The 12,614-nt window shown below is 35.9% G+C and overlaps 1 protein-coding gene across 2 annotated transcripts in view; it reads left to right on the top strand.

Moving 5' to 3' along the window:
• The window catches only part of ADAMTSL1 (ADAMTS like 1), a 527,411-nt gene that overhangs the window by 301,848 nt on the left and 212,949 nt on the right, over positions 1 to 12,614 (top strand). For both annotated transcript variants that reach the window (XM_073636588.1, XM_073636596.1), the window contains exons 13-14: positions 6,650 to 6,734; positions 11,885 to 12,186. In XM_073636588.1, coding sequence (XP_073492689.1) covers positions 6,650 to 6,734; positions 11,885 to 12,186 — 387 coding nt within the window. The remainder of the gene's footprint in view (positions 1 to 6,649; positions 6,735 to 11,884; positions 12,187 to 12,614) is intronic.

The following is a 12,614-nucleotide window of genomic DNA, read 5'->3' as shown; positions in this document are numbered from 1 at the left end:
TTAAGACATACCGGTATCTAATTTTGCCATTTTTAAGCTATGCATTTGCAGGGGGCTTGTGGTATCCAATACAGGTTTCTGGGTTTGGCGGGGGTTGAGTTCTGCTAATTAGATATCTCACAGAATGTACTTTTGTGACACTATTTATACCATTGCAAGTCTCCAGACACCCATCTGAACCATTGCTTTAAGCCCTAATGGAGTTTATTTTTTCCCTGATATATGATGTAACACAACAAGAAGATTGTTACTTTCAGTGATTTTTCCATTATTTATACTGATAAAGATATTGCACCTTAGCATAGATGGAACTTTTTTTTTAAATCTGAGCATAATGGTTTAAATATGTAGAAGGAGTGGATCAAAACCAAGACTACAATATACATTTATTACAGATAACTGATACTATTGGATAGAGAACTCCTTGTAGTAAATAAACACTGAGTTCTATAAACAGCATTTTGCTCATTAAGAATGTGGTTAGGAAGGGCTTACAGGTATGCCTCTCATGCTCTGCTGCTTCAAATTAAATTATAAAAGTTTTCAAATGCAATGCATTATGTGAGCAACCCCATAAATACCATGTTTATCTCTGTTTATACACATAGATTAGGATAAAAGCTGTATTATGTTATCAGTTTAAAATATAATATTCTTGGTTCTAGAATTTTCCATTTTATTTTTAAAGGAGACCTAGGGTCGGAACTCTGTGTGTATCGTCAGTGCTGTACCAAAACGTGTAATGATTTTGGCTGCTTTGATTAATATACAATTAAAAGTACATAATAGATAATTAAATCCTGAATGTACATATCAATCACTAGTATAGTGGAGGAAGTCTTGACAGTTGATGTTTGCTATGAGTTACAGTCATACACAGGATTTGATTTTCCTGGTGCAGTAATTTTCTCAGCTTGAGGGATAACCTAAAATAAAAAATTACTGTATGTATAGTATTATGGGCACATTTGGGCGAATTACATTTTTTGGAAGGCAAACCCAGAACTAAAACCCTGTTGAAAAGCATCCATTCTAAACTGCATTAACCTGTTTTAAGCTGCTTTTACATTCTCATTGACTTATTTGGGGAGAAAAGCAGTTCTGACAGGAAAAAAAGCCCAAGTACTCAGATCCTGGTTCTGACAACTTTTGCTAATTAATAGGAAAATGTGCTAATCTCAATCATGGGAATTAAGAATTATGGGAAAACCCATATTCAAGAGGCCTCATGCACATAATCATGTAAAAAATCACTGGCACTTTCTGGCTCCTGGGAAGCTGCAGGTGCCATGTAAAGTTGACAATAAAAGTGAATGGCTGTACTGGTCATAGTAGTGTAAATGCTGATGGCTTATGGATCAGCATTTACCTGCACATGTGCACACAGTGTATTTACCCAAATGTGCCACTTTCATGTTTGGAGAAATCTTCTGTGAATGAATGGATGGGTAAATGCTGATCCACAAGCCATTAGTGTTTACACAAATGCGGCTGTCTACAGTCATTCACTTGTAATGGCGGCTGTCTACAGAACCTTGAGCACTGTAAATGTTACGCTAGAAGGCTTTGCGGGGTTCTGAACATCTACGTGCATGAAGCTTTAGTTGACGACATTTACAGGCAAGTACAGCATCTTAACACTTAATATTTTGCAGATCTTTAAAGCCTGATTGAGCTTTTAGTTTAAATTATCTAAATACATTCCAGGTGCATCAAAACAAAAGATGCACACATTCTTTGTTTACTTTAAAAAAACAGCTACAGCTTGAGTAGAAAAGCTAGCCCCCTGCCAGTTTCCTGTAGAGAAGGGCCATTGCCCTTTATGGGGAAACAGTGGTCTCTCTGCAGAGGTCTGTTGAATCAGACCTATAACTCATAGGTCTGACTCTGTTTCATTCCTCTGCACATAGACCACTGCTTTTCCACAAAGAGCAGGGGTCCTCTGCAGCATGCTGGCAGGGGACTGGCTTTGCAGTTCACACTTTGGCTGCTTTCTAAAGAAAATAAACTGTAAGATTTTGCACACCTTTTGCTGTGAAGCAGCTGGAATGTATTTAGCTAATTTAAACAGAAAGTTTGAGTGGGCTTTAATGAATCCTGGCTGTTTTATTAGGCCTTTGAATATTTTATCATAGCAAAGTATTTTGCTGCCACAGTTGTTCAGCTGGGATGTTTACAGTGAAGTTTTTGTTGAAAGTGTAGTTATTTAACCTGAAACCTTGTTTTTCCCAACCATCTCTGCCTTTGTAGATTTTCTAAACTCTATTTTGTTTTACCATGACAACATATTATAGAGTAGCAAGATACCAGTATCTTATCAATTACTAACATTAATTAAAGTGATACTAAACATGCACTGTTTAACCTCCCTGGTGGAATGATTATGTCAGATTTTTGATGCTGAAAGCGGTATATTGTTTTGCATAGAAATTTGGCGTTTTATATTGTAGGCCTGTAATTCTTAGGAATAACTCACTTAAATCTGTCCAAACAAGAGTCTAGTAGACATCCCGGGTATGATAAAGTTTGAAACACAAAATCATAAATTATAATATAATAAATAACTATAAATAATTATACCAAATAATAATATAATAATAATAAAATGTATTCAATAATGTAATCATATCAAAAACACAGAAATTTGCTCAGTTGCAGAATTGTCGCTGTCATTACTTTCAGTGTTTGATGACGAATTTCCCCACAAATCACTATCACTCAGTTCTGCAAGTGATTCTAATTTATTATCGCTGTTTTCTAGCTGGTCTAAAACCACTTTTGACGTAAAGGGACACTTTTTGGTTGCTATGGACAATCTCAAGTTTCCAGGCAGAAAGAACAGTATATATCATATAAAACTGCATGCAGGTCACTGGACAAAGCATTAGGGACAAAATGGATGTGAAATAATTTGATACAGTAATGTAATCTGTAAGATTACAGTGTACTGTATTTGTATTGTGTTTTTCACTTTTTGAATTTGGCTCCGTGCTCCATCCCCGTGTGTCGCGATACTCACAGGAAACGGAGCCCGCCACTGTGATAGATCGAATGGAGTACACAGCCCGCACACACAAGGGGGGGGGGGGGACATCGCAGGATCCTGGGGACAAGGTAAGAAACTTTGCCTGGATCCTGAGATGCGATCCCAAGTGTGGCTCGGGGATACCGCTTTTGGTACTGAAAATTCACCCTAAGCCACACTCTACTATTTTATTTTACTATTTTAATTTTAAAAAAGTACCTTTTTCCTAATCGATATACATCTGTCACATGACCCAGCTCTTTTCCAGCCTGTCTGCAGGGAAACATAGGCAGGAGGAGCTTCTAATCCTCTGCTGCTGGTCACATGTTCAAAATAATAACAAAACAGTCTTTGGAATACAGAGTAAAAATAAATAATTCATATCAATAAACGGTTTTAAATCCTCATACAAATATATATATATATATATATATATATATATATATATATATATATATATATATATATATATATATATATATATATACACAGTATATATATATATATATATATATATATATATATATATATAATTTTTTGGCAATAATATGGTGTAAGTAGATTGCTGCCAGTCACAAGTTGTTTCACGCCCCTCCAGCCTGTGCCTTAAAATAAGAGGGAGGTGAAACCTCCATCGATCTACATGTAATATCCCACCCCCATTGTGCTTAGCTGGTTAGTGGGCATGGAGGAGAAGGGAGGGAGTGGGCTGTCATTTATCTATCTGTATATGCCCACATGTGTGACTGTATAGTAACATGAGCTGCATAGATGTGATAGGTAGGAAATTCTTAGCATTGAAACTCACTGAAAACTGAACACTGCTCTGCAAACTTTCTTGCTGAATTGGGGGCTTGGACAGAAGTGGGGGATAGAGAACAACTAGATCAACCAGTTTTTTTGCAGAATACAGAAAACTAATCTCATAGTGACTGAGTGAGTATGAACAGCATGTAATACAGCGGGTATTGATGGTAGGAAACGGAGCCCGCCACTGTGATAGATCGAATGGAGTACACAGCCCGCACACACAAGGGGGGGGGGACATCGCAGGATCCTGGGGACAAGGTAAGAAACTTTGCCTGGATCCTGAGATGCGATCCCAAGTGTGGCTCGGGGATACCACTTTTGGTACTGAAAATTCACCCTAAGCCACACTCTACTATTTTATTTTACTATTTTAATTTTAAAAAAGTACCTTTTTCCTAATCGATATACATCTGTCACATGACCCAGCTCTTTTCCAGCCTGTCTGCAGGGAAACATAGGCAGGAGGAGCTTCTAATCCTCTGCTGCTGGTCACATGTTCAAAATAATAACAAAACAGTCTTTGGAATACAGAGTAAAAATAAATAATTCATATCAATAAACGGTTTTAAATCCTCATACAAATATATATATATATATATATATATATATATATATATATATATATATATATATATATATATATATATATATATATATACACAGTATATATATATATATATATATATATATATATATATATATATATATATATATATATATATATATAATTTTTTGGCAATAATATGGTGTAAGTAGATTGCTGCCAGTCACAAGTTGTTTCACGCCCCTCCAGCCTGTGCCTTAAAATAAGAGGGAGGTGAAACCTCCATCGATCTACATGTAATATCCCACCCCCATTGTGCTTAGCTGGTTAGTGGGCATGGAGGAGAAGGGAGGGAGTGGGCTGTCATTTATCTATCTGTATATGCCCACATGTGTGACTGTATAGTAACATGAGCTGCATAGATGTGATAGGGAGGAAATTCTTAGCATTGAAACTCACTGAAAACTGAACACTGCTCTGCAAACTTTCTTGCTGAATTGGGGGCTTGGACAGAAGTGGGGGATAGAGAACAACTAGATCAACCAGTTTTTTTGCAGAATACAGAAAACTAATCTCATAGTGACTGAGTGAGTATGAACAGCATGTAATACAGCGGGTATTGATGGTTTTAATAAATGCTGTTTAGTGACACGTTAATGTCTATTAATAATGATGATAAATATGAGTTAATATATGACAAGTATTACACAACTACTTGTCAAAAACAGTCAGTGAAAAATAAAGCAGCAATGTATTGTGGGCTACTTGACCTGAAGGTTTTAGCCACAATACCTTAGACACTGAGATCAGTGAGACTAGAGGTCAGACCTCAACAGATCACAAGTATAACCATCTCTCATCTCTGTTTTTTGCAATCACCTTCTCTACAAAATGTGAACTGACAACATTCCCAAATAACTTTCAACTTAGCAGACCCTGTTCATGGCCAGCGTAGGCGCAGCTTATTACCCTATCACTATTCAAGCCATGACAAGGAGAACAATAAAAGCCATATCCATATGTGAGGAAATGGTAGAAACAACATTTTGCCATAACATTGGATCAAGATCAGTCACCCTTGTTAGCTAATGAATTCCTTGCATGAACATTACTACCTTGAGAGGAAAAACCTGAAGAATATTGCCAGTTAATTGGAAGAAAAAAAATGAATTGAAGAGTAATACTGTGTGTTTGACATTCTGTGTCCTGTTTTTCATCAGTGATAACCAAACAAAATATGTTCCTCATTCTTCACATGCAGTGCAGTCGATGAGCTGATAAGATGGGTTTTGGATCTTATTGGAGCACCTCTCTGCAAAACATGTGCAGGCCGTCATTTTATTTGAAAGGAACAGCTCTGCTTCCATTCTCTAATGTTTAAAGCATCATTGTGGTTACCTTCACAGATACCATTTTGTGTCTTATATTACATCTGTAAAGTGTCTTCAGAAATTGTTGGCCTACTTATTTTTATAGGTTTTTCTTTTGTATCTCAATATGGTTGTTTCTGGCTTCTGAACAGCTTATTATCTTTTTAACATATGTTTGTAAGGACAGGAGATTCCTTGTATTAAACCGGATGTATTGCTTAAAGCAGAGGAAATTATATTACCTTTTAAACACTTCGGCTTGCTGTAATGCGATAGCTGTGCGTCATCATTAACGCGTTACTGCTGTACTGCATATTAAAAGTCACTTTTTTTCTGTTTAAGTTTCCACCATTCAAGCTAATAACAAGTGTTTTTATAAAGATATCACATCTTGTTATAGTCAGCCAATCTGGTTGTGATTAGTATATATGTGTGCTTCTTTATAGAGCCTTTTATGCAGCAATCATCGGTGATTATTGCAAGTCAGCATAAAGTATTCTGCAATTTCCGACTACCTCTATAACTACCATCATGTCAAAATTGTGGCTGCAAAACAATGTACTCACAGTTGGGGTTTCTCAGGAAATAGAGCTTGGAACCTATAATCTCAGTGTCTAAGTCATTCCAGTTCACTGGTTAGGATGACAACCTTTGCTTGTCAAATTGAGGAGCATCATGGGAAAAGGCAGCTCAGAACAACAAGAGAGCCAAAATCTAACTATAACTAAAAGAGGCTAAATGTAGAAAACTGACTTTTCTTTTTTTATGAGTTTTCTGTTTTGGATGAGCGTTTATTTTCAGTTAATGGTATTTCTTCCTAATAATAGATGATTTTGATGAAATTCCAATAAAAGAAGCAATGTTTTCACCACGTGTGCTTTTTTTTTAACTCATGTGCAGAAAAACTACCAGTAGAGGCCAAGTTACCATGGTATAAACAAGCGCAGGAATTAGAAGAAACAGCAGCTGTATCTGAGGAGCCTTCGTAAGTATCCTATTTGTCTGTTACCATGCAATTGTAATTATTTTTAAATCTGTTTTAAAGGAGTGTTACCTGTTATTTACCAGTCTCCGGTATAGCTAAATCTGCTTCTATGAAAAATTATTTTTTAAGTATTTGTAACTTTCCTATAATCTTCCAAGCAAAGTAGGCAACTAATGAATGCAATATATAAAGTGTAACTCTAGATATAACCTTGATTGCCTGTGCCCCTTTATGGACATCTACCCTCACTACCTGTTCTGGTGACAGTTTTATCATAGGGATAGCACAGTAAATGAGAAGAAATTTCCCGAACAGGCACCTGGCAATAAAAACCCAACAAAGGTTCTAAACTTCCCCCTTTCCCCAAAGACAAAATAAAGTTGGAAATTTAGTTTATTGTGTAAAATGTACTTGCGTTTTACAAATTCTGCCTCTTTCTCATTGCACAGATATTACACTTATTTACATTAGAATTATTCATTTTGAGCAACAGTGACCCACAGACATGGGGGAGCTTTGTTCCTCCTAATATAACACCTTAGAACGTTTTCAATTATTATTATTACTATACAGACTTTATATAGCGCCAACAGTTTGTGCATTGCTTTACAACATAAGGGCAGACAGTACAGTTACAATACAATGCAATTCAATAGAGGAGGAATCAGAGGGCCCTGCTCGTTAGAGCTTAATTCAGAGCAGTACCAAACCCTGCAATTTTCCACTAATAGTGGACTTAGACGTGGGTAACTTTCAAACAGTGCTGGAAAAGCCAGTTGCAACCTACTGTAGGCATTCTGTATCTGCTGTATCGCCTAGGCCCACTTTGCTATCCATTTCACAGTACTGCATAAATACAAGGCAGACACTCTATGCAAGCTATAATGGGCAGCTCTTCCTATTCCTAGACCCCATCCTTGAAGGTACCCTCAATATAATCCAGTAATCAGAAGTAACATTTTTCAGGAAAAGCCTCTGATAATATAAAGCATCTAATAGGCTCCTGTGAGGATAGAAGAACTTAGTATGCCTAGACACTGTGACATATACAGAAGTCCTCTGCTGCTTTTAAACAGGATTTATATTTAAAAGGTACAATTTTTACAAATTGCTTTTACCTAGTTATTGTGCTAATGAATCCCTTTTGGACAGCCACTTTTTTTAATCAAAATAGATTGTAAATATATGGTTTCAATATTTTAAATATAGGTCCTTTTTAATGCTACTTTGGATTTGTAGATAAATTATGTTTTTCCTGTTTTCAAATCCACAGTATTCTGGCAACGTTGAACCTGCAATTTAGTAAGCAGGCACTTTTCTATCCTTCCTGTTATAAAAAAAAAGTATGCTAATCTATGGGATGTGTGTGAATGTACAGGAGAAGCAATGAACCTTGTGGTTTCCTTTGTATTTTTGCAGTTTAGTAAAATACTTTTTGCCGTTTTTCCCATGCGGTAAAAGTACAATGACTGTATTACACTTTAGTAAGAGTACACCTTATTATAAGTTTCTTATTTAGCAGCCCCCTTCCATCATGTAATATACAGATTTAGAAAAAAAAAACTAATGGAAAAGAGAGGCGTGAATTTGATTTGTGAGGAAATATAAAGTGGGTTCTTTTGCAGGTAATTATTCAGGTAGAGGTTTTGGAAAGTCACTAAAAGGAAATGATGCTAGAGTACTCAGCACTGAAACCACAGTGTTTCTGGAAGGAAACTAGAAATGCTATTATTAAAATGTAGCTTAGGACTGTTTCCCTTTGGAGCATGATTAATGAGCGCAATTTACAGCTTTGATCTGCACAGTTCCTTGCTCTGTCTATGCAGTAGCTTACAGGGTTGAAATTGAAATCTCGATGTAGTCAAATAAATTTTCCTTTCAAAAGAGTAGAATTGCTGTGTAGGGCTATTTAATATACACTGTATTATATTGCAAACAAAGCACATGTGGCGAGCTACTGCAATGCTCAGGTCTGTTTTCCTATATGATGCACATTAGCAAGCAGAATGGATATGATGCTGGGCTTTACATGCTCCTTTTTATAGCTACACCGAACAATGAAACTAGTGTCTTTTATTATGTTTTAATTTGAGTAACTATGCTTGGCCAGCTTGGAAACAATTTACAGTCAGGTGTATGAATACACACATAAAACCCAATGTGCATTATATTATGGAATTAGAGGTAGGTAGAATTGTGTACAGTAGCTGTGACTCAGATGTATCAGATACCACAACTTTTATAGGGTTCTAAAGGTAACAGATGGCAGTTCATCTATTTTTTTTTTTACCTTTACCCTAAAATGTATCTGAAACCAGCACTTTTTATTTTAGTTTTGGATAGAATGGTGAAGGGTTAAAGCTCCTGTCTGAGTTACCACTGGGAAGATTTACCATTTGTATTTGTCCTGGTGACCATTATCTCCACTAATTGTGGAGACATATTCCAACAGGGACACGTGTTCTGCTAACAACTCTCTAAGGAGATTTCCCTCACTTTGGAGAGGTTCTCCCTAACGTATGTTGTATCTACTGAATAGGAAGTAATGGGAAATCTCCCCAATAGAACACAAATGGCAACAAATTTAATAGGGGTTTCAATCATTTCATGCTCCAGCCAAAACTAAAAACGTTTTGACACTGGATTCGCTCTATTGTTTTATTATAACAATATCACATGTCAAAATCACATACTGCTTTATTAGTAGTTGGTTTTATGGTAGCTAAGTGTAACTTTGGCTTGTGGTTAAAAGGTAAATCTTATGCCATTCTGTTTCCAGGCATTGCAAAAGCATTAGGGCTAACATATTGCTTTGTGTACATTAAGTCAAGGTGTTCAAAACAAGCATGTAGCCAGTGAAGTCAGATAAAAGTTAGAAAACCAATAGAGCTCAACCTACATACATTTTTAGTACTTGTCTCCATTACACAGAGTTTCACATTTTATTGCTATCCTCATATCTGGCACAGAGCCTGGTCAGTCTGCTCTACCTGGCTCCCTCCATCCCACCAGTATAACGTGTTCTGAAGCCATAACAGATACATAAAGTGATTAATTACTCATCTTACTTGTAAATAACAGAAACAATTAATTGTGTATTTATTGGTGGTTAGAACGTCTGCACGTCCTGGGGAGTCAAGCAGAGGCAGAATGGCCATAATCAGTGAGATATTGTCTAAGATTGTTCATCTATTACTGTACTATTCATTACAAACAAAAGAAAACTTGAAGCTTTCAGGAACGTTTCCTATTTTCCCACTATATCCTATCTAAAGCTTAAAATGTATATCAAGCCAGTAGTTTTGGATACAGTGGAGAAGGTACAGAAATTGAAGGGAAATCCCAGTTTTTAGTTTTCACATGAACAAGAGGTAAGGGTAAATGTTTCAATGAAAAACTTTTTCTCAAGTCAACAGTCTAAGAAAGGATAACCGATAACTATTGAGAGATTTCTTTCAATTCTGCATTGTTTCTGGGATGGGAAGTTAGGAGGATACAGACAGTATAAAACCTAGAAAGGTTTCAAGAGCATTAACTACTCTAACCCCAACTGAAATAGAATTTTTGGCTGTGCATAAACTTTAAAGAACAACTACAACCATGTTTTATCATAGCTTCTGTCAGATTTTTTGCTGCTTCTATCCCAACAGGGGAGATGCATGTCCTGATGACAAGACATGAAATAAAAGCAAATCTCCCCAAAGTAAGGAGAATTTCCACCTTGATAGTTATGACCAGCATACATGACCCCATTTGGGGATTACCCTCTCCTCTTATTAATTTGACAACTGTTAGCAGTGGGATTTCTGCTCACTTTCTGTCCTGGTAATAGCTTCCATCAAAAGTACAAGCTCTATTCTATCCAAAACAAGGTTCTGCTTTAGGTTTGAATAATCACTGGATTAAACCAAATGCCAATTATAAGAAAATCTTGGAAAAAGAATGGTTTCATTATAATTAGACATGTTTGTAGAGAAGCAATAAAATACATAAAATTATAACCATTTATGGTTGTATTTATGGACATTTACTTAGGTGTACCAGCAAAAGCCATGTGCGGAAGCCTCTACTGCCAGCTATAAAATAGTTTTCCTTTTGTTTTTACATTGCTGACGTTAACTTTGTTCAAAAACCAATGTATTAATCAAGGTAATCAAAGCATTTTGTTGGCAAATATAGAACTTTATAGCAAACCAATTTATTCTACTTCAAATAGGACTAAATTGTTTGCAATAACTAGAAAGCTTTTTGTATTTTGGAATAGCCAGACTAAATCAAAGCAGGTATTTAGTGCTTTACTAAACGGGAGCTATTGGGACTAGTAAACTATACATGGTAAAATAATACACTCCTGAGCTCTGTCTTATTCCAGTCATTTATATACTATTGCACCATATACATAGATCTGTATATTTATTACAAGTCTCGGGTGCAAACACCTCATTAAATTTAAAGGACGTTAGGCAGTCAGTATTGGATAGTGTTTAGACATAAAAGAGGAACTCCATCTGTAATAAAAAAAACTAATTTCTATGTAGTTATAGTTGAGCAAATTTTGAATTTTAATTGTGTGTCAAATATAATAACATCAATTAATCAGTATAGGTAATTAACCCCTTAAGTTAGGTAAATGTTCTGCTCACACGGACGGGCATATCAGTCCAGATATTTTAGAAACATTGCACAAAATGTCCAAATACACCATTAATGTCATATACTGTAATAAAACACATGGAAGCAACGTAGACATATCTGTCCAAAATGTAATCCATTGCATCTCTCTATTTTCCCAAATGGTAAATGTAGTCTACTGACCTAGAAAGAAAAGGCTATATAATCCTTCTGTTCCATTTGCTAGGCCCACATGTGCAGGCACATTATTATGTATTTAGTGTGTTTTTTTTTTTTTTTTTTTTTAAACAAGTGGACCCCACTTAAAAAATAATAGAACAGGAGATGATGATTTTGATCAGTTGTTATGACAGCTCCAAACTTATGAAAGATAAATTGTGTTTGTTATGGCTTTCTGCATATGACTGCTGTGTAAATTGTTTTTTTAAATATGTCACATGTTGTTCTCAAAGTTATAGCTCTGTTATTTATTTAGTCAGTTCTTTAGATGCTTTAACGTTTTGGTTTCCGCTTTACAGTTTTATCCCGGAACCATGGTCTTCATGTAGTGTTAGCTGTGGAGCTGGTATTCAACAACGAACAATAAAGTGCCAGGTGCTTTTGTCATTTGCTCAAACAGTCGCTGATCTTCCACTTGATGAGTGTGAAGGACCAAAGCCTGCCAATCAAAGAACCTGTTACAGTGGACCCTGCAATGGAGAAGCTGTAGAGTACAGTCCGGATGAGGAAGAGGTGGAATATGGAGGAATAAAAGATATTGATGAACTCTATGACTGGGAGTATGAGGGCTTCTCTGAGTGCTCAGAGTCCTGTGGAGGAGGTAAGTTGCTTACATTATAAAATAAACTGACTAAACTCATGATTTGAAAGTGTAATCCTGAAAAAGACAAGTCATTAATTATACCAAGGGTCAATTTTAAAAGCACTATTAGGATTTAAGTACCATTATCCACTATTTTTCCTTTTTTGAGAGTAGAGCCATATTGCTACTTATAAACAAAATTAAATTATGTCTGCAATAGTATTCCCAGCTGAAATTAGAGTGGCATTGAAGGCTGGTAAATAAAATTATATTAACCACTTGCCTACGAGGCACTTTTACCCCCTTCCTTCCCAGGCCAATTTTCAGCTTTCAGCGCTCTCACACTTTGAATGACAATTGCTTTTATCATTTTTTTCACACAAATAGAGCTTTCTATTGGTAGTATTTAATTACCACTGGATTTTTTATTTTTTGCTAAACAAGCA

Source organism: Aquarana catesbeiana, linkage group LG01 (assembly GCF_042186555.1).
Source record: "Aquarana catesbeiana isolate 2022-GZ linkage group LG01, ASM4218655v1, whole genome shotgun sequence".
NCBI classification, from domain to species: Eukaryota; Metazoa; Chordata; class Amphibia; order Anura; family Ranidae; genus Aquarana; species Aquarana catesbeiana.
Note: the sequence above shows the minus strand (reverse complement) of the source record. Positions and strands in the feature narration are given on the sequence as shown.